Source organism: Balaenoptera physalus (assembly GCF_965194825.1).
Source record: "Balaenoptera physalus genome assembly, chromosome: 15".
NCBI lineage: Eukaryota > Metazoa > Chordata > Mammalia > Artiodactyla > Balaenopteridae > Balaenoptera > Balaenoptera physalus.
Genome location: NC_138894.1, coordinates 57,608,458 through 57,630,889, shown reverse-complemented (window position 1 = coordinate 57,630,889; position 22,432 = coordinate 57,608,458). Strand labels below are relative to the sequence as shown.

At 42.0% G+C, this 22,432-nt stretch overlaps 1 protein-coding gene across 3 annotated transcripts in view; it reads right to left on the bottom strand.

Moving 5' to 3' along the window:
- LHCGR (luteinizing hormone/choriogonadotropin receptor) overlaps window positions 1-22,432 on the bottom strand; it is a 61,260-nt gene that overhangs the window by 33,588 nt on the left and 5,240 nt on the right. For 2 of the 3 annotated variants that reach the window (XM_082427739.1, XM_082427741.1), the window contains exons 2-6: window positions 8,981-9,052; window positions 6,918-6,992; window positions 3,827-3,901; window positions 1,735-1,809; window positions 1,569-1,646 (exon numbers count right to left, since the gene is read on the bottom strand). In XM_082427739.1, coding sequence (XP_082283865.1) covers window positions 1,569-1,646; window positions 1,735-1,809; window positions 3,827-3,901; window positions 6,918-6,992; window positions 8,981-9,052 — 375 coding nt within the window. The remainder of the gene's footprint in view (window positions 1-1,568; window positions 1,647-1,734; window positions 1,810-3,826; window positions 3,902-6,917; window positions 6,993-8,980; window positions 9,053-22,432) is intronic. The other variant, XM_082427740.1, reaches the window with a different exon arrangement.

Below are 22,432 nucleotides of genomic sequence, written 5' to 3'. Positions count from 1 at the left end.
TCTTATATGTCTTTTGTGTCCTCAATAAAGACGTGGAAAGACCCCAAATCCTAAGGCGTGAGGTACCTCCCCACTCAGTGTTTGCTCTGTAAATGCCCTGTTTCTGACAGGGGACATGATGAATGAGTAGTTCCAGATCCGTATACAATGGTGAGTCAGAAACACTTTCTAAACAGCTGGAAGAGCTACAGTACATGAGGGAGTAGAAAGACTGTAGAGAAGTTTTTCTAGGGTCTAGTCTCGTTTCTGGTGTTCAAGAGTTTCCAGTTAAGAATTTGAGTTATTTTGAACCTGTTTTTGGTTGCTGCTCTGTATTCTTTTGATTGCAACACTCTGAGTCAATGCTGTATTGGCCACACTTGTGTGTGTTGAATTACACCTACACAAAGTAAAAGTACTATTCAAATGCAGTGTACCGTTGATACCAATTTCTAGAATCCACTGTATAGAAGAGAGTCCTCTGAGATGGTCACTCTTCTTGTTTCACAACTACCTCCTCCTCTCAGGGTCACCCAATGCACGCTCTCTCTTTCTTTAAGGACATTTAAGCTCATTTATGGCCTCATCACAGATCCTGCCACGGACTGTAACCTAAGCAGAATGAGTGAGAGGAAGTGGATGTGGGGAGCGGGTCGAACACTTGTCACTGGGCTTTGGACATAAATGAGACATGGTGCCCAGGATGCTGCCTCTGAATGGTGGGGCAAAGGAAGGTGCCCCATGTAAAGATGGCAGGGATCCCAGGGGAAGGAAGTCAGGCAGGTGTCCAGTGAAGAGAATGAGTTGGGTTATCTTAGTATGATGCCCCTTGAACTTTAACGTGCATGTGAATCACTTGGAATCTTATGAAAATGCAGATTCTGAGTCAGTAGGTCTGGGATGGGCCTGAGAGTCTGCATTTCTAACCAGCTCTCAGAAGATGCTGTAGAAGCTTGTCCATGGACCATACTTTTAGTAGCAAGGCCTTAGGAAAGAGCGTGAAAGGGATAGGCCTGTGGGCCTGATAACCTGATAAGTGACTGCCAGATAAAAAGACATTATTTTCAAGTATTAAAGGATTTAGGGAATGGGCATCGATGGTGTTCCTTCAGAAGCAAAGTGAGCAGGTTCTAAGGGGAAGGTGAAAAATGAGAGAGAGATAGAGCAGGGTCCATTGATCAACTACTCTACCTACTTGGAGAATATCCTTTCAAACTCTTCTCAGTTGAAACTTGAAATTCCTGTGCTCTCCTTTAACCAGGGCAGCGACTCCCCTCTGGGCTGTCTCTTCTTAGCTTCAAAGCAGTCCACTGATGTAGTGAACAATTTCATCAGTTGGAAATTTGGTCACTGTAAATCCTCAGGGCCCATTTGATTAATTTTGAACTTAATGGGTTGGTTGGTTGTCATGTGAACATGTGACCTAGCTGCCATCCCACACAACTCCTCTCACCCTTGGCATTTTAGGTCAGAAAGAATGTCACCAGAGAGTTAGGAACATGGTAAAAGATGAGAAAGAGCCCACCTCAAGCTAGAAGTGGGAATGGCAGGAGCTGTATGGCAGAGCGTGAATCTGCGAGTTTACTCACAGTGTTATGGATTCGTTATTCATCCCTTGAAAAGCATTTCCTGGTACGGTGGTTATGTGTAAGTTATCACAAATTTCCCTTGAGGAATGAAATGAGAAATATTTACTTTCCAAATTTCAGATGCAAATAGGAAACTGTTATGCATAGCAATCAGCCTGGTACTTACAGAATGAAATTAAATTCAGAGGAGAAGATCTTGGTAACATCTGGAAGCTTTCGGATGCCTGTGTTACAGATGCTCCTGTGGTTTGGGGCAGGGTGAGAATGTGGGCAGAGTGAGTAAAAGTGATTGTTATTAAGGAATAAAGATAAAAACAGTAGAAAGGCACTTTGTAATACTATTTTCACATTATATTTAAAAATATGGAGTTTGGCTTTATCAGTAACACTTCTAGCTGCTGAAGATCATCAGAATTTAAAAGGCCCTAACACTGTGGGAGTAGTTACTCTAATGACTCCTATTTAGAGATCTAGGGGATGGGACTAAACTTTTAAGTCTTTTTCATTTACGTCTGTGAATATTTCCAGCCTGTCTTTTTCCTATGGCATCAATTGCATTTTCGTATTTTATTGCATTCCATTTCCTTTTGCTAACTAGTTTATTCCGTGCTCTTGATGGTTCCAGAAAGCATCTCACTACTTTAGAGCAGGTTTTAACTCAAACACTTCAGGAGGATTAGTCTCCATGTGAGAAATCCATTTCCTCATTATTAAAAATCTCCCTTTATTTAGCTACCTTGCGATTCAGGGAGTTCTTCCTTGTATCTCACTGAGATCATTAAACATTCTTTGGGTTATTGGAGCTACTCAGGACTCCTCTTCTTTTCCTCCCACCTTTTATTTAGCCTTCAAAGAGGAGAGAGGCTTCAGTGATAGGTTAAATCGAAGGATATTTTGTTACACAAGAATGGGAAAGGAATCCAGGCATCTGGATCTCCCCCAATCGCGTTTTAAATTCACCAGCCATGGTCACTGGACAACTGAAATGAACTGCCCGGCACTCTGGTGACAATGAAAGGAAGCCATCTTTCTCTTTTGGCTCACTCTGGTTCTCTTCCTTACCCGTTGCCCCAGATCACACAGAATCCTTGCCCTGTCTGTGGCTGGTGAAGGCAGTGTGGGCTTGGACTGCAATGTGTACCGGGGTTGGGAGAATATTGCTTTTTAGGGGTGAAATGCTATTTAATAAAGACAACGATTCTTAGATAACAAGGGGCTGCAGTGGTCAAATTTGGTTCTGGGATTTTCTTATGTTTTTCCAAAGTAGTTGATGCTGCGGATACTTATGTGTCCCATAGACCCCTCGGAGATCTGGAAAAGCAGAACACTTGGGTTAGGAATCATCATCCACTGTTAGAGCTGCTGAAGGAGCTACACGCGTGCCCATCCCCGAGGGCAGGACTGCTTGGATGTTGTGGAACACTAGAGAGATGTCTGCCCCTCCTCCTCTTTTTTTTTTTTTCAGCTGGTAGGGGTTGTGGACTTTGCATATCCTCTAGAGATTTTATGAAATTTAATTCATCAGGAAGAAGAGAGAATGGACATCTATGTTAGAGGGTTAAATGTTCATTTTTTTCTGTGTGAATAAGTGATTACTTGATATATGAGAAGATCCATGGTGATTAATTTATAGATTTGTATCAAGTTTCAGGAATTCCGGTTTTGCTGGCAAGGCAATGAATCTGCTGGGCTACGGTGGTACTTATAGTTCTAACTAGTGGACTTAATAAGTTTTAATGGGAAATAGAAAATAATGATTTCGTTTATATGGCACAGTGCCTACCTCAAAGTAATGCTTTAAAAGTTTTCACTTAACGAATGAATGAACACATGAGAGAAAGGAGATCAATAATTTTCAACCAGGGATGGGGATCAAATCAGAATTGCCTCTTCCACTTTCACCTGTGCTCTCTCTACCTCGCCACCTCACCTTAGAGATTCCGATTTACCCTTTTAAAGTGTCCTGACCTCCCTGTTCCATGCCCACCAGCACTTTGAAAATCATTGCAAAGGGGTGATAGTCTTCTTGGATGTTTGGGATGGAGAAAATGTTGGGAACCACTTACGTGTATTTGAAAGCACCCAGCGTGGTAGCTGATAAGAAATGCTGATTAAATTTTAATCAGAGGGCTGAAGACAGACATGCAGATAATGCTAAGTATGTGGTTTAAAAATTCTCTCCAACCTTTTAATTGTTTAGGTTTTCATCAGATGCCCATGTTCCCCTCCCCAGTTGCTTAAAAAGGAAAATTCCTCACAGGTATTTTAACCGGGGGAGATTTGTAAATGCTCCAGGCTCAATGTACACCAGATTTTTAGTGTTCTGGATCAGTCTGTAAAGAGAAATGGAAAAACAGGCAGCAGTTTAATAGATGTGTTTCGTTTGGAATGCACAAGGTCATGGTCACCAGAGGATGCTGGCTGAAAGTGGCATCAACAAAATCAAGTGACTTTCCTGTGCTTGAGGGGAGCTCCAGGGGCCCTGGGGATAGAAACAGAATGGTGAGAGCTAGTTGGCTATTGCCAGGAAGTTCTGCTTTCAACCTCTTGCTGAGATAGGTGTAAGCATCATAGCTGGCAGTCTGTTCCATTCTCCCTTGCACCCCCTGAGGAAGCACCAACATCCTGGGCTCCTGGCCAGCTAGGTCGTGCCCCATCATGGAGCCAGCACACTGGGGGTGATGGGAGATTCCATTCCCAGGAGAAATGAACCAATTGGCTACTTGTCCTTGTAGGCAAACTGGTCTTCTTTGTAGTGTGCTGGCAGTCACACTGACCAGTTATCCAGATGGGCACTCAGTCTTTGTAAAAGCCCAGGGCGGAGGCCGGGGGCTTGGGTTTGGGGGATTTTTTTGTCCATTCTATGGATAATTGGTTGCGTGATGATGCCAAGCTTCCTAACTTCCCGGAGCTAATGTTCCCTCCTGTGAAATTAGAATAATAATAGCGCTCTTCCTACCTCACAGGTTGGCAGGTAGTGAGTAACATAATAGGTAGAGATAATGTACAAGGCAGGGCTTTGCAAAATACAAAAGTACAGCCATAATACCACAGTGGCGTTATTGCTCTCTCCCTAGTTCCCCAGTGACTTTGAGAAGCAGCCACATTTACTGGGTTCTGTCTACTTTGGATTCAATAAAAGGTAGTACATGCCTTTGGCTTTTTTAACCCATGCAGCAACCACCTAAGGAAATGATAATTACTCTTGTTCTGTAGAGAAAATCTAGTGTATTGGTTAGGTGGACGGACTCTGGAGTCAGCTTGGTTTTACATGCTGGTTTTACTAATTGTATGACCTTGGATACATCACTTAAAGCTTGGTTTCCTCATAGTGTAGTTTTCGAGCAGTAAATGTGTGTGTCTCGATTGCAGTAAGGCCTCCACCAGTGTTAACAGTGCCTATTCTAGTTGATGAAATCAGGAAGTTGAATGATTTGTCTCTAGTCACAGAGCTGAGAAGTTGCAGCACTTGGAGGTGAACTCGGGTTTTCTGACTCTGAGTCTAGTGCGCATTCTACCTTCTAAAGTTACCCACTATTGGTGCCTATTTCCGTCCTTTCTGTCCCTTTGATTCTTAAGAGGTGAGTGACGTTTTGTTGTAATTATTTTTACAACAACTGAGTCAAGCAATCATGGGCCACATAAGACATTATGTGGGTAGGATGGAAAGAACTTTTATTTTTTAAGACTCGTTTGGGGTCTGACCACTCATCCATACAATCATTCAGTCAACAAACATTTATTGAGCACCTACACGTGCCAGGCATTGTTCTAGGTGCTGGAGATACAGCTGTGAACAAGACAAAGAGGGCTTGTGGGGAGCTAACATTCTAGTCTTAGGGCCTTCTTTGGGAAAAGTCCATAAACTTTCCCTTAGAGCACTTTATTTTTCTTTCTGTATTGATAAATTGATACTTTATCTGTTAATAAATGTTGCTGTGCATCACGAACAGCTTTATTTATCTCAAGCTGCTCTGCTTCAACATTGCTTGGGAAGTCTGTTAAAACTGCAGTTTTTCAGATTTCCAGGTCTGGGATAGGACTGTCACCTGTAATGGAAATGACCTTCCCCCCTCCCCACTCCCCTCTTGAAATTCTACTTCACAGCGAAGTCCATACTATTATACCTTTTGCACTTAAACACCCATTATTTCGGATTTCCCCATAACTGTTTGGTGAGTTAGTCTTACGTCTCTGGTTACACCATCATTTCCTGGGGGAGATTTATATTTTACCTCCTCTGTATTCCAGTAGCATTTGACCTTTGGTTGGACATGTGTACCCACATACTTATTAATTAACTATTCTCTTTAGATAATTGCTATTTGGACCATTCATAGGGAGGCCTTGTGGTATAGTGGAGAATACACAAGCTTTGAAGATAGGCTGGGGTTGAATTCCAGTCCTGCCATTGTCTAAGGTGCCACATTGGTCAAGTTACTGACCATTCTGAGCCCCCATTCCTTCCCATGAACAAAAGAGATAATTACCCCACTTTGCAGGGCAGCTGTGAGAATTAAATGACACAACCTAGAGGAAATAAAGGCCAAGTACAAGTGCTCAAAATATGTTTGTTGCTAACATCTTTCTCGCTTCCTTAACTTTTGAAACTCTTCTGCAGATGCGGTTTGTAGAAGGTCAGGTTTGGGCCAAACAAGGAAGTAGTAAGAAGTCTGGTTTAGGAGTCACATGACCTGATTTCTAGTCCCAACTCTGGCACTAACTTGCTGTGTGACATCAGGCAAGTCAGTTAACCTCTTTGGGCCACAGGTTTATCATCTGAAAACTGAATAGAGCCAGTCTTCTCCCATCCCCTCTTTTTTGTAAATTGGAGGAAAATGATAATTTGGAAAGGATTATTTTTAGAACTCAGTTCAAAAACATCACAATAATAACAACAAATCCAACATACACATGCCAAACACTTTTACATGGCAGGTTTCCAAGAACCATTTACTAAACAGATGAATATGCCCAAACAGTCCCCAGTGAACTAATTCATGATCTCTAAGCTCCTTTCCAAATTTTCCCACCACCCCAAGAACTCCATACCCTCCCTTCCATAAGGTAAGAGCTCCTTGGCAGGACTCCACAATGTCAATTTTAATTTCCAACTTCGTGTTGTGATGTTTCAGAGTTTATAGAGCTCCCAGGGAGAAGCAGTTGTCACCATGGCAACCTTCAGGCCACTGCAGTGAGAGAAATTAGTGCCTGCACAGACCTAGTAATTGCTGTGGTCTTTTCCTCTTGGATTCCTAGCATTGGATGCTTGAATACAAATACTGAGTGGGCTCCAGCAAGCGAGGGTAATAGTGTACAGCAATAAACTATCTGTTAGCTGATGCTTACATTTCAGACAAATTGAGGAGATTGTCAAAGGCATTAGCTTCTATCTTTTCCAGGGAATCACTCTGAGAGATTTCACTAGGGGAGAGAGAAAAAAAAAAAAGAAGAAGAAGAAACATGAAAGAAATGACTGTGTCTGCATAATAATAAGCTGTGTGTACAACCCAACACCTGGGGGCTCCAGTGTGTCCTTTTAAAAAAGAACAGGGAAGCCTTAAGTTGTCCTCACATCATAAAGTGCTAACACGCCCATCCTCCCCCCCCCACCCCCGCCTTTAGGAACACTAATTGGCACCTGCAACCCAGATGCAGTTGAAATGCAAGTTTCAGTATTCCCTGTTGATGTGACAGGTTCTTTTTCTTATTTATCTATGACTCAGAGTCACAGATTGTTAGAAGTGGACACGTCCTTTGGGAAAATCCAGTCAGATTCCCTTGTTTCACAGCTTTTGGAATTAAAGCTCTGAGAGGAGAGGCAAATAATGCTCATGGGAAGATTCAGGGCCAGGATCAGAATGTCTGGGTTCTCAACTCCATCACTCTAGTGAGGTTTTAATTTGGGTTAGGATTCATTGTTTCTTGACTCTTTACCCCTTTCCCCAAATCCTGTTCTGATGCAATTGCAAAGTGGTCAACTCCTACACGAAGTGTCCTTCTTGTGTTGTAACTGTTTATTTGACCATTTCCTTCACTTCATTAGCACATTGAGGACAAGGAGTATGTCCTATTCACTTCTAAATCACTGGTGGCTTCATGTAGCCTGGCACATAGGGTATAAATGAATGAATAGATAAGTGAATGAACTGATTTTTTTTTAAAAAAGACACAAAAGTAAAGGAACCAACTTTGCCATATATTTACCACCGCCAAGCATGTAGGTAATGTCAATGTTACCCTAAAATCTCAGCATAAGCTACCATTTGCTGCCAGCTGAGAAAGAAGTCGCAAAATCTAATGTTTACATTCACTGAAGGCTTCAGACTTGATGAGAGCTTTAGCCCACAGGAAGGCTGAGCCTAAGGCAGTTAAGGTCTTTTATGAACAACAGTGATGGATAGTTCCTAGGCTGATTCATCTTATTCCTACCTAATGGTTCACTTATTTAACTGTGGCTGCTTTTCTCACTGGGAGGTCTTAATATATTAAAAGCTATCAAAACTCAACATTTAAACTTGAGAGCAGAAGAGTAAGGGTTAGCCTCAAGCAAACTGACATTTACGTAACCTGCAGTGTATTTCCTATAATATGCACTAATTCTTAATGAATTATTTTTAATATCCTCATTGCTTGCTTATACCCTAAAGAGCAATCAGAGGTTCCCCAAGGAACTAGGACTGATGATGCAGCATCTTCTTTAGAGATGCAAATCTGCTTCCAAAGCCCAGAGAATTGTTAAGATGCTCTCTGGGAACTAAAGGGCCTCTGAGGTCCTTTGACTCAGACTAACATTAAGGAGGATGCTGGAATACTGGACTCCTTTGAAAGTTCTCTTTCCATGTATGGGATCTTGTGTCCTAGAAGCTGACACAGGGATATAGGATTGAAGTTACATGTAACACAAATACGAGATCACATTGCATTATCAGGCTGCTTTACAATTTTGATAAATGCCTTTTATCAATATGGCTATAGATACTGTGTTTTTGTGGTACACTTATATTTTAGATACAAAGATAATCTTCTGAGGCACAGTAAACTTTCAACACATTTTCTTCTATGTAGGTGTTATCTAAAAATGTGACATGAGGGAATAGCTGCTCTAGCAAAGGGAGAGTTTTTATGACTGAAATCTATCTTCTTTTCTACTTGAGTAATTTATCATCACTTATCAAAAGACATTCAGTTCACTGAAGCAAGGTTAATTATCTGGATTTTAATAACCCTTGAAAATCATACCTTTTCTTCAAAGGTCCCTGGGTATTATTTGTACTTTAAAGATAAAAATACTAGGGTTTCCTAAACACAGTTTCTCTCCTAGAAAAATTATCCCCTTTCAACTATGTGTTCTCTGAGGGAAAAATTTATTCCAATTATAAATGTCTTTTGATATGCAGTATCTTACTTACATTTTTATGACCTCATTAAGTCCTCTGAAAGCTTGAGATGGGATTACTTTGATAGGGAGATAGGTGAGTGATCTAGAAAAGAAAAAAGGAGAGCCAAGAGCTTAAGATTTAAGATTGGGTGCCTTTTAAATTCATGAATAAAATGTGTGTGTGTGACTACAGAGTTCCAAATAGCTAGATTCAGGTTGAAAGTTCTAACTTATATCAATAAAGAGAGGTGCCATGACTCATTCTTGGTCTTTATCAAAGAGTGTGCAATTTTGTTTTTAAGATAGTGAACTTTGGGATCAGACCCAACCAGGTTCAAATCCCCACTCTCCTACTACCTGGCTATAGGACCCTGAGCATATTATTTAAGTCCTCTGTTTCAATTTCTTCATCTATAAAATTGAAATAATAATTTCTATTTCACAGGGTTGTTATGATGATTAATCAAGATAACCTGTATAAAGGATAGGGCTTGGCACCAAGTAAATAGTTAACACACAGTTTTAGAGTGGACTTATAGGCTTGTTGGGAGGATGGAAAAGAAGCTATCTTGGGTAGAGTGGAGAAATAGATGGTGAAAATACAATTGAAAACCAGGCAGGCAAGAGAAGGGAAGATTGACTAAGAACATGTTCCTATTTTGATCTTTAACACCTTCCCCAGGCAGCCTATTTTAATATTATCCCAACCAGACCACTTTGCTCCTATGGTTAAATCAAACGGGCATCTCATGCCATTTGCGGGGAGTATCTATAGAGATTCCTTCAGGCACTTACTTATATCCAGAAGAACAATCTGAGTGTTCTTGAACTGAGATAAAAGTTATGCGTTACATAAAAGTTGAGCAAAGAGTGACTACTCAGCAAGAGCAAAACCAGAATAGGATGATAAAGGAAACTGGGGTTAAGATAACTCAGGAGAAAGCATCTGCAAGGCGTAGATGAATGTTCAACCAGTATTTATCAAGCATGTACAATGATTCAAGGATTTGGCTCAAGGACTGGAAGAGAAGAGGGGAGTGGACCAGGACATTTCAGGAGGGACGTGAATATCAAGAATATGGAGACTAGAAGTGGGAGATGCTGCCTTGTTTTTCGTGTGTCTGTGCAGCAGAGACTGGCTTAGCTGCTGGGGGAGAGCACCTCCGCCATGATGAGCATATTCACATCAGTGAGATGTCTTACAGTCCCAGGAGGGACTTGTAACATGCTTGTGACGTGCTGTGTGAACTATGCCCACCCACCTGTAACCTTATTTTATCCACTCAACAATGGTGTGAGGTGGGTATTTCCCTTCGATCGCAGAAGAAACTTGATCACAGGAGATTAAGTAACCTGGACAAGGTAACATGACCAAGCAGACAGTCTCCAAATGTTCTTTACTGTGCAATACTGGCCTGAAGTATATGATTCCTAACCCACTCTCTCTCTTTTTAAATTTTTTCCCCAACTTTATTGAGCGATAATTGACAAATATAACTGTATATATTTAAAGTGTACAACATGATGATTAGATATATACCTACATGGTGGAATGATGATCAATATCAAGATAATTGACACATCTGTCACCTCAAGTAGTTAACTTTTTTTGTGTGTGGTAAGGGTGCTCAAGATCTACTCAGCAACTTTCAAATATACAATGCAAAATTCTTAACTATAGCCACCATGCTGTACATTAGATCCTCAGAACCTATTCTTCTTATAAGTGAAGGTTTGTACCCTTTGACCTGTATCTCCCCATTTTCCCTTACCCCCAGCCACTGGCAACCACCATTCTATTCTCTATTTCTGTGAAATTGGCTTTTTTTCGAGGTTCCACAGAGAAATGATACCGTATAGTATTTGTCTTTCTCTGGCTTATTTCACTTAGCATAATGCCCTCCACTTTCATCCAGGTTGTTGCAAATGGCAAATTTTCTTCTTTTTACGTCTGAAAAATATTCTGTCGTGTGTATATATATATATATACCAAATTTTCTCCATCCATTCATCTGTCAAGTGACTTTAGGTTGTTTCCTTATCTTGGCTATTATAAGTAATGCTGCAATGAACATGGGATGCAGATGTCTCTTAGAGATAGTGCTTTCGTTTCCTTCGGATATATACCAGGTCACTCACTCTCTCTCAGTGAGCAAGGTGAAGGGACATGAATTGGAACCTTGTTTCTCTTGAGAAGAGGCATGTCACCCTCTTGCTATTCCTCCTGCAAAGCAGCTTACCAGCAGTTTCTCTCTGGGGCTAATGCAAAGAAATTTCATTGAAGAAAAATGCTTTCACTCAACTATCTCTTAGAGATGCTATAACCTAGAACAAGTAATCCAAACTTGCTCCTCTGATTTTATTCCTGAAGACAGTCCCACCAAGTACATCCTTCAGTACCCAAACTTATTTAACAGGGTATCCGAGAAGAACAGGGACTGTAGGGGGAGGAATCTTCTTATGATGGCATGTTTCCTTCCTATATTTCTTCTGGAATCATGTCTTCTTGGCTTACTGATTAAAAACACAGTTTTATTGCTGTCTGCACTGCCAAGTTAATAAATTTCCAGAAGAGAAAGCTGTATTCTACTGTACCTCATGCAACATCAATAAAACTGACAGCCAAATTCTGATTCCAGAATCTTTATTGCTGGGGATAATGCAGTGCAGAACATATTTTGGAGAGTGTTTACATAAAAGCTTCAGCTGAACCTTTCAGAGCTGTTTATTTGTGTAAATGGAGCCCAGAAGCTGGAGCCTCTCAGCAGGCACCCTCCTCCTCCAAAAAAGGAACACAGTGTGGCTCCCCGGAGAACAGTGTGGCTCAGATTTGACCAGGGAGGGTGCCTGAGTTTTTGATCGATGTAGGGATGAGGGATGAGGAGCAAAGGTTGGACAGAAGTGAGAGAAGCTGTAGATCATGCACTGGCTGTCCCTGGTGACTACAGAACAGCCTTGGTGCAAGATGAAATTTTGTAGAGTTGATGTTGATGCTTCAGAGCAGGAAAGGCAGCAGTGATTAGAGTGAAAATAGAGTTCCTACCATAAAAGAGGCACTGAGCGAACAGGAGGTAGCTTTATGGATGTGGCTGGGACAAGAAAGAGGCCTGGGGGTCAGAGAATGGGGAGAGAGGTGGGGTGAGACAGGTGCACCAAGCTTTTCACAACAGAAGTATTCTCATGCGGTGATGTGGAGAACGTGCTTCTATGAATCCCAAACTGTTTTCCCCACTGACTTATATTTTTATTTTAGAGATATTGTGTATTCCTTTCTGATTCATCACAGTGGGCAGCAGTTACTAAGCATTCAAGTGCCTGTCTCCTGTATTTAAATGTTCACGTGGCCCATGATTTGTTAATAACCATTTGAATGTACTCCCTTTGAAGGTGATCCCTTCTCTGATGGATGCTTCTGTGATTCTTTCCATGAAGCCAGAAGCTCTTAGCAATGTGAACAATTGTCTCAATAACCCTGCAGTTCTACTCCTGTATATATCCCAGAGAAATTTGCACACTGATACTCAAGGAAACTTGCACAAGGATTTTCTTCACAGCCTTGTGGCATCAAGGGGTATTGAAGGCAACCTGAGTGTCCACTACTGAGTGAGGGAGTGCTAAAATGTACACCTACCTAATAGGTCAGCAGTTAGGAGCAAGAGTGTAAAGGTACATAGAGCAGCATGTGTGGATCTTAGAATCATGGTGTTAAGAGAAACAACTAAGAAATTAATGATATGTATACATGATACTACTTGCAGAATTAAAATACATACACACCAAACATTAGCCATTAGAAAACATATAAACATACATCAGCATGGTTGCCTATGGTGAGTTGAGAGAAAGTGGGAGGAGGGGATAAAATGAATAACTAAAATGAGGGGACTTTGAATGACCCAATGATTATGTTATTTGAAGGAAAAAGTATGGTCAACTTAACCCTCTGTACCTGAGAGACAAATGGAGAAGATAAAATTTTCATTTTGATGTGTTGAGCTCCCCCCTCCTTCTCTTCCCTTCCTCTTTCCTTCTTTCTTTCTTTTTTTTTTTTGAAAGTTAGGTCTACATGTATTCTAAGAATTTTGTGAACTTCAGGAACTCTTATGGAAAGGTCTAGTTAATATCATTTGATAAAGAGCAGAAGCCAAGGAGAACTGAGGAAAAAGGGGCCAAAAGCAAGGACAGTCCAGCAGCTCTGTTGTCCAGTGTCAACAAAGGGAATGAAAGCTATGCATGGAGCAAAGAAACATAAGAGAGTGACACTCCCAAACTATGCATCTCAGATGGGTGGTAGAGAACCAAGGTTACTGGGCAAATGTGAAGTTGAACTTGCAGAGTGGAGAGTTCTCTCTGCCTCTTGAATAGTGAGTGAGATGGCTGTGGAAGTATATGGTGTGGAATCATGCAGTTACTTATATTAATTACATTTCATAGTCCTTTTTATAGTTTTAAACTTTGATTTTTAAATTAATTGCTGATGTAACACAGGTGATACCTGAATTATGGCCAAATTCTACCTTGCTCAAGAGATGTTGAAGCAAATACTTAGATTGGATGACAAAGGCTGCCTTAGTTTCATCAGTTCTGGAAACTCCATCGACTCATGAATCCCACATGCAAGACCCCCAGACCTTCCAGTTATGTGTTAAAGTTGACGTAGAAGCAGTCTCTACTCCTTAGGATTGGAAGTAAGGACTCACCCTAGTTCTGGGATCTTGTGATTGGTCATGACCCTGGTGAAGTCCTGTGTCTTTCTGCATTGTCTACACTAAACCCAACACTATTTGGAGGGCAGGAGTGTGCCTGCAGTACCTTGAATTGCACGGCCCCCGCCCCATATTGGTACTTGTTTTGGCCTTGATTGCTTATCCTGTAGCCTGCTTGGTCTCCCCAGAGTCCATCCAGGAGTGGAGCCTTTGCCTTCTCTTCTTGTCAATCACCAGATCCTGATCCCTGTATTTTTCCCTCTTAGAAGACACTGCTGACCCAGAACAGGTCCTAGTTGCTATCTGGTTAGGATCAATGTAATATCTCTCACTACTTGGTTTTGACTTTCAAACTGGGCCCCCTGGAACAGATGGGGACCCTGTGCTGGGGCTACCCAGTGCAGCTGGGTTAGTTCCTCCAGTGGATGCTGGTGGGCTGCCAAAATCACCATTTAGGACTGAGGTACTCATTCCCCCAGCTATTGGGAAAGTGGGCAACTGAAGCTCTCAGCGGAGTTGCTCTCCTGGAATTACCTTCAGCCTAAGATTGCCACCTCACCCAATATCAGGTCTTCTCTCCTCTGCAGCACGCATCCAGTGACTGGTCAATGCGTAGAATAAAGGCCCAGCTCTTTTGCTTTGCCTCATGGTGGGACTGCTCAGGAAGGCCATCCCACTTTCAGAGCTCTTTTCCATCAACTCTTTCTCCTGGGCCCTGACTCAATCCCCTTCCTAGCCAGCCCCAATTGTCAAGGCACCGGCTCACCTTCTGTCAGAGCCCAGCAACAGATAAACAAATAGCATTCAGATAAACCTAATCTCCTTGAAGAAGATGATGCCACATTATCAGGTCCTCCTTAATTGTTGCTAACATCTCTTGAGTACTCAAGGGTGGGGCTTGGGCCTCTCTTATTTTTTTTTCTTCTAAGTTTAATAACACAGATGACCTTGGACAAAGCCAGTTTGTCCAGTTCACTGGCTTGTTAATTAACCCTCAAAATAATGTTAGCTGGAGAGTTTCAGGGTCAGGAGTTTCTTTGTCCCCCTTCAAGGGAACCCAAGATTTAGAAATCCTTGCTTGTAAAAACCTATCCACTGGGAGATATTTGCATTATCAAAGAGTTCTTTGGCTACAGGAGGATTGATGAAAGGTTCCTTAAATAGCAAACTCCTTAGGTAAATGGAAAATATGGTTCAATTGACACTTTTAAACACAGGTGTTGCCTAAAGCCAATTACAACTGTAGGTTCCCCCACCTCACTTTGGTTTTCAAGAGCTTGGATTTCCAGGGCAGGACCACCTTCTGAAGCCCACAGGCTGAGCAGGGGCCGAGGAAGACAACAGCCAGGGAAGAAATCCGAGCACTAATCTGGAGTCCTCAAAGCCTGGGCGGGGTCTTTGCTTGCCTTGCAGGAACCTTTACCTCTTCCGCCCAGAGTGGCAGAAATGAATTATTTTTTTCACTTCCCTCTAATGGTTTAGAAAAGCCATCTATATTATTGATTTAAGAAAGCTACAAACATCCATCCATCTTTCACAGATGATTAGTTTATTGCTAGAGCTACACACCCTGAATTTTAAAACACTACAAAATCAGGGGGAGACAAAAAGACAGAAACCAGGGATGGTCAAAGATTTTTTGCCTAATGAACTCATAGAAGTGGGGGGGGGGAACATTACCTTATTTAAATTCAAAAGAATGTTAATGTTTTTGTATTTATTACATAAGACCTTGTTCTACATTGAACAGAGGCTTAAGAATTCCTGTGTTCTTTTCAAAGTTGCTCAGTAATTATGATAAACTTGCTTTCATCTTGGAGTGAAATAAAAATGGCTTTCCCCTTTACAAACGATTTTAAATCTTTGTGCTTTCAAATGCATTGATCTATTTGGTAAATTCATTATTGGGTATGTCTTCATTTATTGGTCTCTTGTCTTCAGCATTTACCTAGAGGGAGCTCAGACGTCAATGTTAACTGAAATATGAAGTCAGTATAGATGGACATCCAAGATGTTAAATTTTACATCAGAAAATTTTAGAACACTCCTTTAAGCATTTACTGTATTAGACTCAGGGAATCAGACTAAAAGGGCTGCTTGCAAGTGGTTTGGTCCAACCCCTCACTTTCGATGAAGAATCTTAAGTGAGGAAAAGTAAAATGACTTCCCTGAAACCACATGGTAATTCAGCAGCAGATCTGGACTTGAACTTAGGTCACTTCATTCCTGGTCCAGTGCTGTGTCCTACATTAGCCAAATCACATCAGTACTGTTCCTTTGGGGGTTTGTTGATACACCCCACTATGCAATCCTCTGGTTCTTCTGCGAAAACCTCACCTTCTGATAGAGCCACCAGCTTCTTGAGGGCATGTGCTCACGGTCTTTAACTTCAAAGGTGCAGCTCAAATTCCTGTTCTCCCATGAAGCTTCAGAGCCTACCAGAGTGTTTTTCTTCCTCTCCTGTCCTCCTCAGCACTAATGACTACCCAGTTTTTTTTTTTCTTTTTCCTGCACTATTTTTTGAGAATTTATCAGGTGCCTTGTATGAATGTTTCCTCTGTTCCACCATTGAACTCCCAATCTCTGGTAGATTCTGCCTTCAGACTGTCTCTTGCTTCCAGCCCCTTTATTCCTTTTCCACTGCTGCTCTCCTTGGTCATTCTTTTCTTCACCTCGACTGCTCTATAGTCCCCAGACTGGTTTCCCTGTACTCCATCCCGGGTTTCCTCTGCCCAGTCTAGATTAGTCTTCCTGATAACTCCCACCATGTCACTCTTATACTCAGATTCTTCTGTGCCACCCCTTGGCCAGTCTACTTATCTACAAATATCTCAGCTTTGCATTCAAGGCCCCCGAAATAAAGGCTTGAACTTTATTTGACAGTCCTATCAGCCACTCTTCCCCTCATATAACCAATACACTAAACTTGCACTGTCCAAAAAAGGCAGCCACTAGCCGCATATGGCCACTGAGCACTTGAAATATGTCCAGTCCAAATTGAAATGCACTGTAAGTTTAAAATACATTCCACATGTCAAAGACTTGGCAAGAAAAAATAATGTAAATGATCTCATTAACAATTATTATATTGATTACATGTTGAGATGGGTGTGGCTAAACCACACTGACTATTTTTTTCAGCTCTCTCTTAGGCCCACAGTCCTACTCTCTCCCCTTTCTGCATGACTGAGCTTTAGCCTGCTTGCGAGGAATGCACCCAAACCAGATGAGTTCCCTATCAACTTTTACCCTTGTCTTCATCTGAAATGGAAACTGGAAGAATGCCTTTTGCTGATGCAGATGGTTAATGGTCATGAGACCCCCAGAGGAAGGAAAAACCCCTGGTTTCCATCCAGTGTGGGTGTGCTTCTCTCTAGCAGTCAGGTTTTATTTTTAGCTCTGGCCCCTTTAGAGCCCCCTATACCCTTTTCCATACCCTGTGCTATGGAGTACAACTGCGAATGTGGAATGTCGCGTCAGCCTGATCCCACCTGTGTGTAAGTTGCCCTCAATAAGCTTCATAATTGCACTTCATGGAGTTGCCTGCTTTGTTTTTCGGTCTCAGGTTTGGAGGATGTTATTCAATATTTCTGCCTTCCAACAAAATGATAATATATTGTACATTTGGATTACATAAAATATTTTATTAAATTTAATTTCACCTTTTAAAACCTTTTAAAATGTGGCTATTAAAAATTAAAATTATACTTGTGACTAACATTATATTTCTACTGGACAGTGCCTCCCTAGACAAATCAGACTACTGTATCTCCTGAATTTACCTCACATTTTCCTGCCTTCATTCACACTGTTTCTACCATCTGGCACATCCACCCTTCTCTGCCGGTCAGATTCTATTCTACCCTTGGTTAAAGGTCTGTCTCAGGCGCTATATACTTTATGGAATGTGTCTCCATCACCAATTGCATGTGCTTTCTCTCTGGAAGCAGCATAGTGGGATAGTGAAGAGTATAGACTCTGGAGCCAGATTGCCTGGGTTCATTTCACATGTATAAAGTGATGATGATACTAACCACTGCAGAAATTTTTTAGATTAAATAAGAAAATGTTTATGTAATATTAATACAGCATCTAGTACAAGATTAGAGCTCAATAAGCACTTTAAATTCATAGCTGCTTACTATGAAGGAGTCAAGCTACCCCAGCTATGCCTAATGACAACTCTACTTCCTTGCTGGGGATGGGGTGGGGTGGATTCAGTACTTTGGAATGGACTCTTCTATTTGTCACACCCTTACGTCTACAAAATGCCTGTGGCTTGTCTCAAACTCTTTATTGTCTGCTGATTATACACGGGACAACTGAGAGAGAGGGTAGATATTCCCCCTTGGTACCTTTCTGTTGGGCTCAAGTATCTCTTATAGACCTTGTCTGAAATGATAAGAAATGATAAGGAAGTGATAAAGAAATTTAAAGAAATGATAAGGAAGTGATAAAGAACAACCTTCCATTAAATATTTCAACTCTAGGGAGCCACTCTGCAGAATTCTCATTTGCTCATTGATTTAAAAAAGTTCAGTCAGTTGGAACTCTCCCATTGGAAAGTGCAATTTGCGTGACTCTTCTCCAAGACAGCCTTTCCAGAGCACCCAAGAAGCTTGGGGAGTTAACGAATTATTGATATAATGTAAACCAAGATTTTTCAAGAAGATTCCCTGGATGATGGATTTTCCAAGTCATTTGTGCAACAACTAAATTAAAAATATAAAGCCTCAGAGGAAAATGGTAAACACATCTTAGCACTTACTCAAAACCCATTTAAAGTTTTCTAAAGACACAAAGCAAAGTAACCCAATCTTTACCCCCAAACTAGAATTCTTCTAGCAATAATATAACATGACAAGAATAACTCTGGTAAATAAAACTACATGTTGAATTCTCCCCAGGGAAGGTCTGCATTTTGTGTAATGATTTCTCAAAAATATTTTTTAGAAGCAGAGAATATTATGTTGTCAGGGCAGTGACATTGCAGATATGCTCCAGGAAACTCTTTCATTACAAGCTTCTGTTTGCAGACACATTTTTTTTCGTGAGCCTGTAAAAGCTGGTTGCAACTGATATACTACATACTTTTAATTAATTTGATGGAATGGGTTTGAATTGCCTGAAGTTACTGGCATGTGTACCTTCACTTTTCACTAACTCCTCAGCTCTGGTAGACACTGATTTGTGTGGTTGCCTGGTTCAAAAATGCCCCTTCTCTGGAAGCATCTCACTGCTGGTTGCAATAGGATGGAAGCATCTCATTGACTGTGCTTCTGTCTCAGGAGTAGGGTGTGGAGCCATCAGATTCTCTCTCTCAGGAATTTAAACTTGTAATAGGAGGAATCTTTGGAGCTGATTTATTGTAAAGGTGGAATCTACAGAAAAGTTCTCTGACCTTTTGCTGCTAAAACGCCATATTCTCTCTGGATCTTGCTCACATCCTTCTACCTCTTTATTCTTCTGTTAAGTTAATCTCTTATGATTAAATTTGTCAGAGATGATTTCTGGTGCTTGCAAATGAGAAAAGCCTTAATCAGAGACCCACCCAAGGTTTCCAGGGGGAAGTCATCCACTCTTCCATTGATGATCACAGACAGGGCACGTGCCTGGTGGTCAGTGAGAGAGCAGAAGGCTTTGAATAGTGCTTCCCTGGTGGCCTCTCTAAGCTGGTGTCAAAGGCCAGGATGGAGCTTATGGGATAACTGTGTTAGCCCAGTTGCCCCTGTAGAGAGTGAGACTTAAAGAACTACATCTCAAATAATACCTCCACCAAGGTATCTTTGTTACTCTGGCTAGAAGGGATAGCTCCCTTCTCTAAACTCTCACCAGCCTTTGTTTATAACCATCATCTGGCTTTTATCACCTTCTGCATTTCCCTGCAGTCATCTGAGAACTAGTCCTCTCTCTCCTATGGCTGGAGGACTGTAAACTCTTGGCGGGCACGGGTGGTGTCTATGGGTCCTGCAGATTGTCCTATACATTTCGGTATGTAGTTCCTGAGCGGTCAACAAGTCTGACCTGAAGGTTTTCTGTGTGTCCAGCCGGAGGTTTAGGGATGGGGAATGGCGAAAGGACCCAGAATAGGCTTGGATGCTCTAGCTGGACAGATAGGACTGACCCAATTGAATGACAGAAAACAGGGTATAATCAGATATTAGGTGGCATGTTTGAGAGGCAGCTCAGCCTGGGCTGAAAAAACTAGCATATCAGACTCCAGGCAGTAATGAGCTCTGCTATTTCGGGATTCTAACTTATTCACCTTCCAGGTTGAGAAGACCTAGTGGGTCATTTTCTCTAATTAACACCCCACAGGAACAAAACTATTCCATCAGGCTTCCCCCTTGGATGATAGATATTTACTGTTCAACCTCATATATGGGCTGCGGGTTTTTCAGGTCTTCTCTGCGTCATCAGATTGTTACAATAATACTTTGTAGTTATGGGAAACCTTTATTTCCGAGTATTTTTGGCCCTGCTGTCTCGTTTGTCTTCACCACAGTCAGCCCCACTCAGGGGCAAGAATCATCACGCCCCTTTTACAGACAGCACAGAGGTTTTAGCACTGTCCTGAGCCCACAGTGCAAATTAGGGAAAGAGGGACCTGGTGCTAGAACTCGCGTCTGCTGGTCTTTGTCCTGTTGATCAATTCAGATAATCTGGGGACTGTGTTGGACCCTGCCCTGCCGTACCAGGGCATCTCCACCCCTGTGGGCTCAGAAATGCTGTCCGCTGATGCTCATGAGGTAGAATTATGAACCTAGGAGTCACCTCATTTTATCAGCGTCAAGGACAGATTTAACAGCAGCAAAGGATAAAGCCTTCATTCTGAAAGTTGAGTTTTACTTGTAAATTGGACTTTTCTGAATTTGGCTCGGGTGGCATTAAAGAGCTGTGGTTCAGGGCCACACAGAGAGCAGCTGTGAGTGGTTTGCTCGCTGGGACGGGGTGGCATCTCCCTGGGAGGCAGAAGCTGAGAGTAAATGAGGACCATGTGGAGAAGCTGCTAGAAGCTGCCCACTGAGTTAGGAAGCCCACCTGACTGGTGGGTGGGATTATTTTAATTGCCTTCTTAAAAAAAGAGCTGGTGCAAAATTTGCTAAAATCTGCATTAAATGTGATTTTTCACACACCAAGGGGAGCTGCCAGAACAGAACACATATGCTCCCGTGGAGCCAGCCCTCTTGGGTCTGGAAGTGAGCAGCAGGGCCTCTCTCCACCACCATGACTCAACTGGCTTTAAAATTCCATGTGTAAGATCAAAATTACACAAGGCCAAGACACCGTCTGGTGCAGCCAACCTGGGAGATTGTATTTTGGAAAGAAAGCTTTTGTGCCTCATTTCAAGACATGAAAAGAAGCCAAACTGAGGAGCTTGGGAAGAAGATAGAGGTGGGTAAAGGAGCAAAACTGGAGCCCTGAATTAATCTGACATACTGCCTTTTTTTTTTTTTTTTTTTTTTTTTTGCTGTATTGTCTTCATTGCTGTGCACGGGCTTTCTCTAGTTGTGGCTAGCAGGGGCTACTCTTCATTGTGGTGCACGTGCTTCTCATTGTGGTGGCCTCTCTTGCTGCGGAGCACAGGCTGTAGACGTGCGGGCTTCAGCAGTTGTGGCGCACGGGCCCAGAAGTTGTGGCTCGTGGCCTCTAGAGCACAGGCTCAGTAGTTGTGGTGCACGGGCTTAGCTGCTCCACGGCATGTGGGATCTTCCCGGACTAGGGCTCGAACCTGTGTCCCCTGCACTGGCAGGTGGATTCTTAACCACTGCACCACCAGGGAAGTCCCTGACATACTGCTTTTGAAATAAAAAAAAAAAGAATAATGTAGAAAAAAATCCAAGGAATTATTGCTCTCCAAAGGGAGAGCTGGGTCCAATGACAAAGGGATCCGTGTGTGAAGATTTTTGGCTCTACACTTCCATTGAGATTTTGGGAACTCTGTTGCTTGCTTTTTAGTGTCCTGCTAGGGGGCATCATTCACTTTCTCCAAAAGGATGATTTTTAAACTAATAAAATCTGGCCCTTGCAAAGCTTCCCCCAGGGAGTCTATTTATAGGCACATCCAGGTTTAAGAATTGTCTTGAAGGTAATAGCTGGGAGAGCTGAGTCAGAACTGAGGTTCAAGATCAACCTCTACCTTGGGTCTTTGTTTTTTTTGTTTGTTTGTTTTTTGCTGTCGTTGGCTATTTTTGGTTTGTTTTTGTGGGAGTAGGGTAGGAAGGTGGGACATGAGCTTTCAGAATTCCAAGGGTTTTTTTTGTTTTTGTTTTGTCTGGTTCAGCTGCAGGGAAGCTGTAGGTAGGGCCAAGCTGTCCTACTTGTAAGAGTTTGGTAGGCTTCCCTCTATCCTGTGGACTCTTACCTGGTGTCCTGGACGGGAACCCATAGATCTCAATTCAGGCTGCCTTGGTGGTTGTTTTGTTTTGTTTTAATGGACCCTGGGCTGAGGATTGATTTTTCTCTAATAAGTAAGTTAAAACAAATTAACAACAAACAGTAGAACAATCTATGGAATTGTTGGGCTGTACTAATATAGGTAAGCTTCTGGTCTTGCTTCTCTGGATGGCCCTTTCAAAGGAGAGATTGGGAGGTCTGCAAAATCTGGGACCTGGATGTTGACTCCCTCTGCTACTCATAGCACCTCATCACCTCCCCATTTTCTAGGATGGAGATTTTTAAGTGACGTTTAGGTGTGGTACATGCTAACTAACATACATGCTTCCTTTTTGTATTGGTTCATTGTTCCTATTCAGCTCTCTACTCAGTTTGATCAT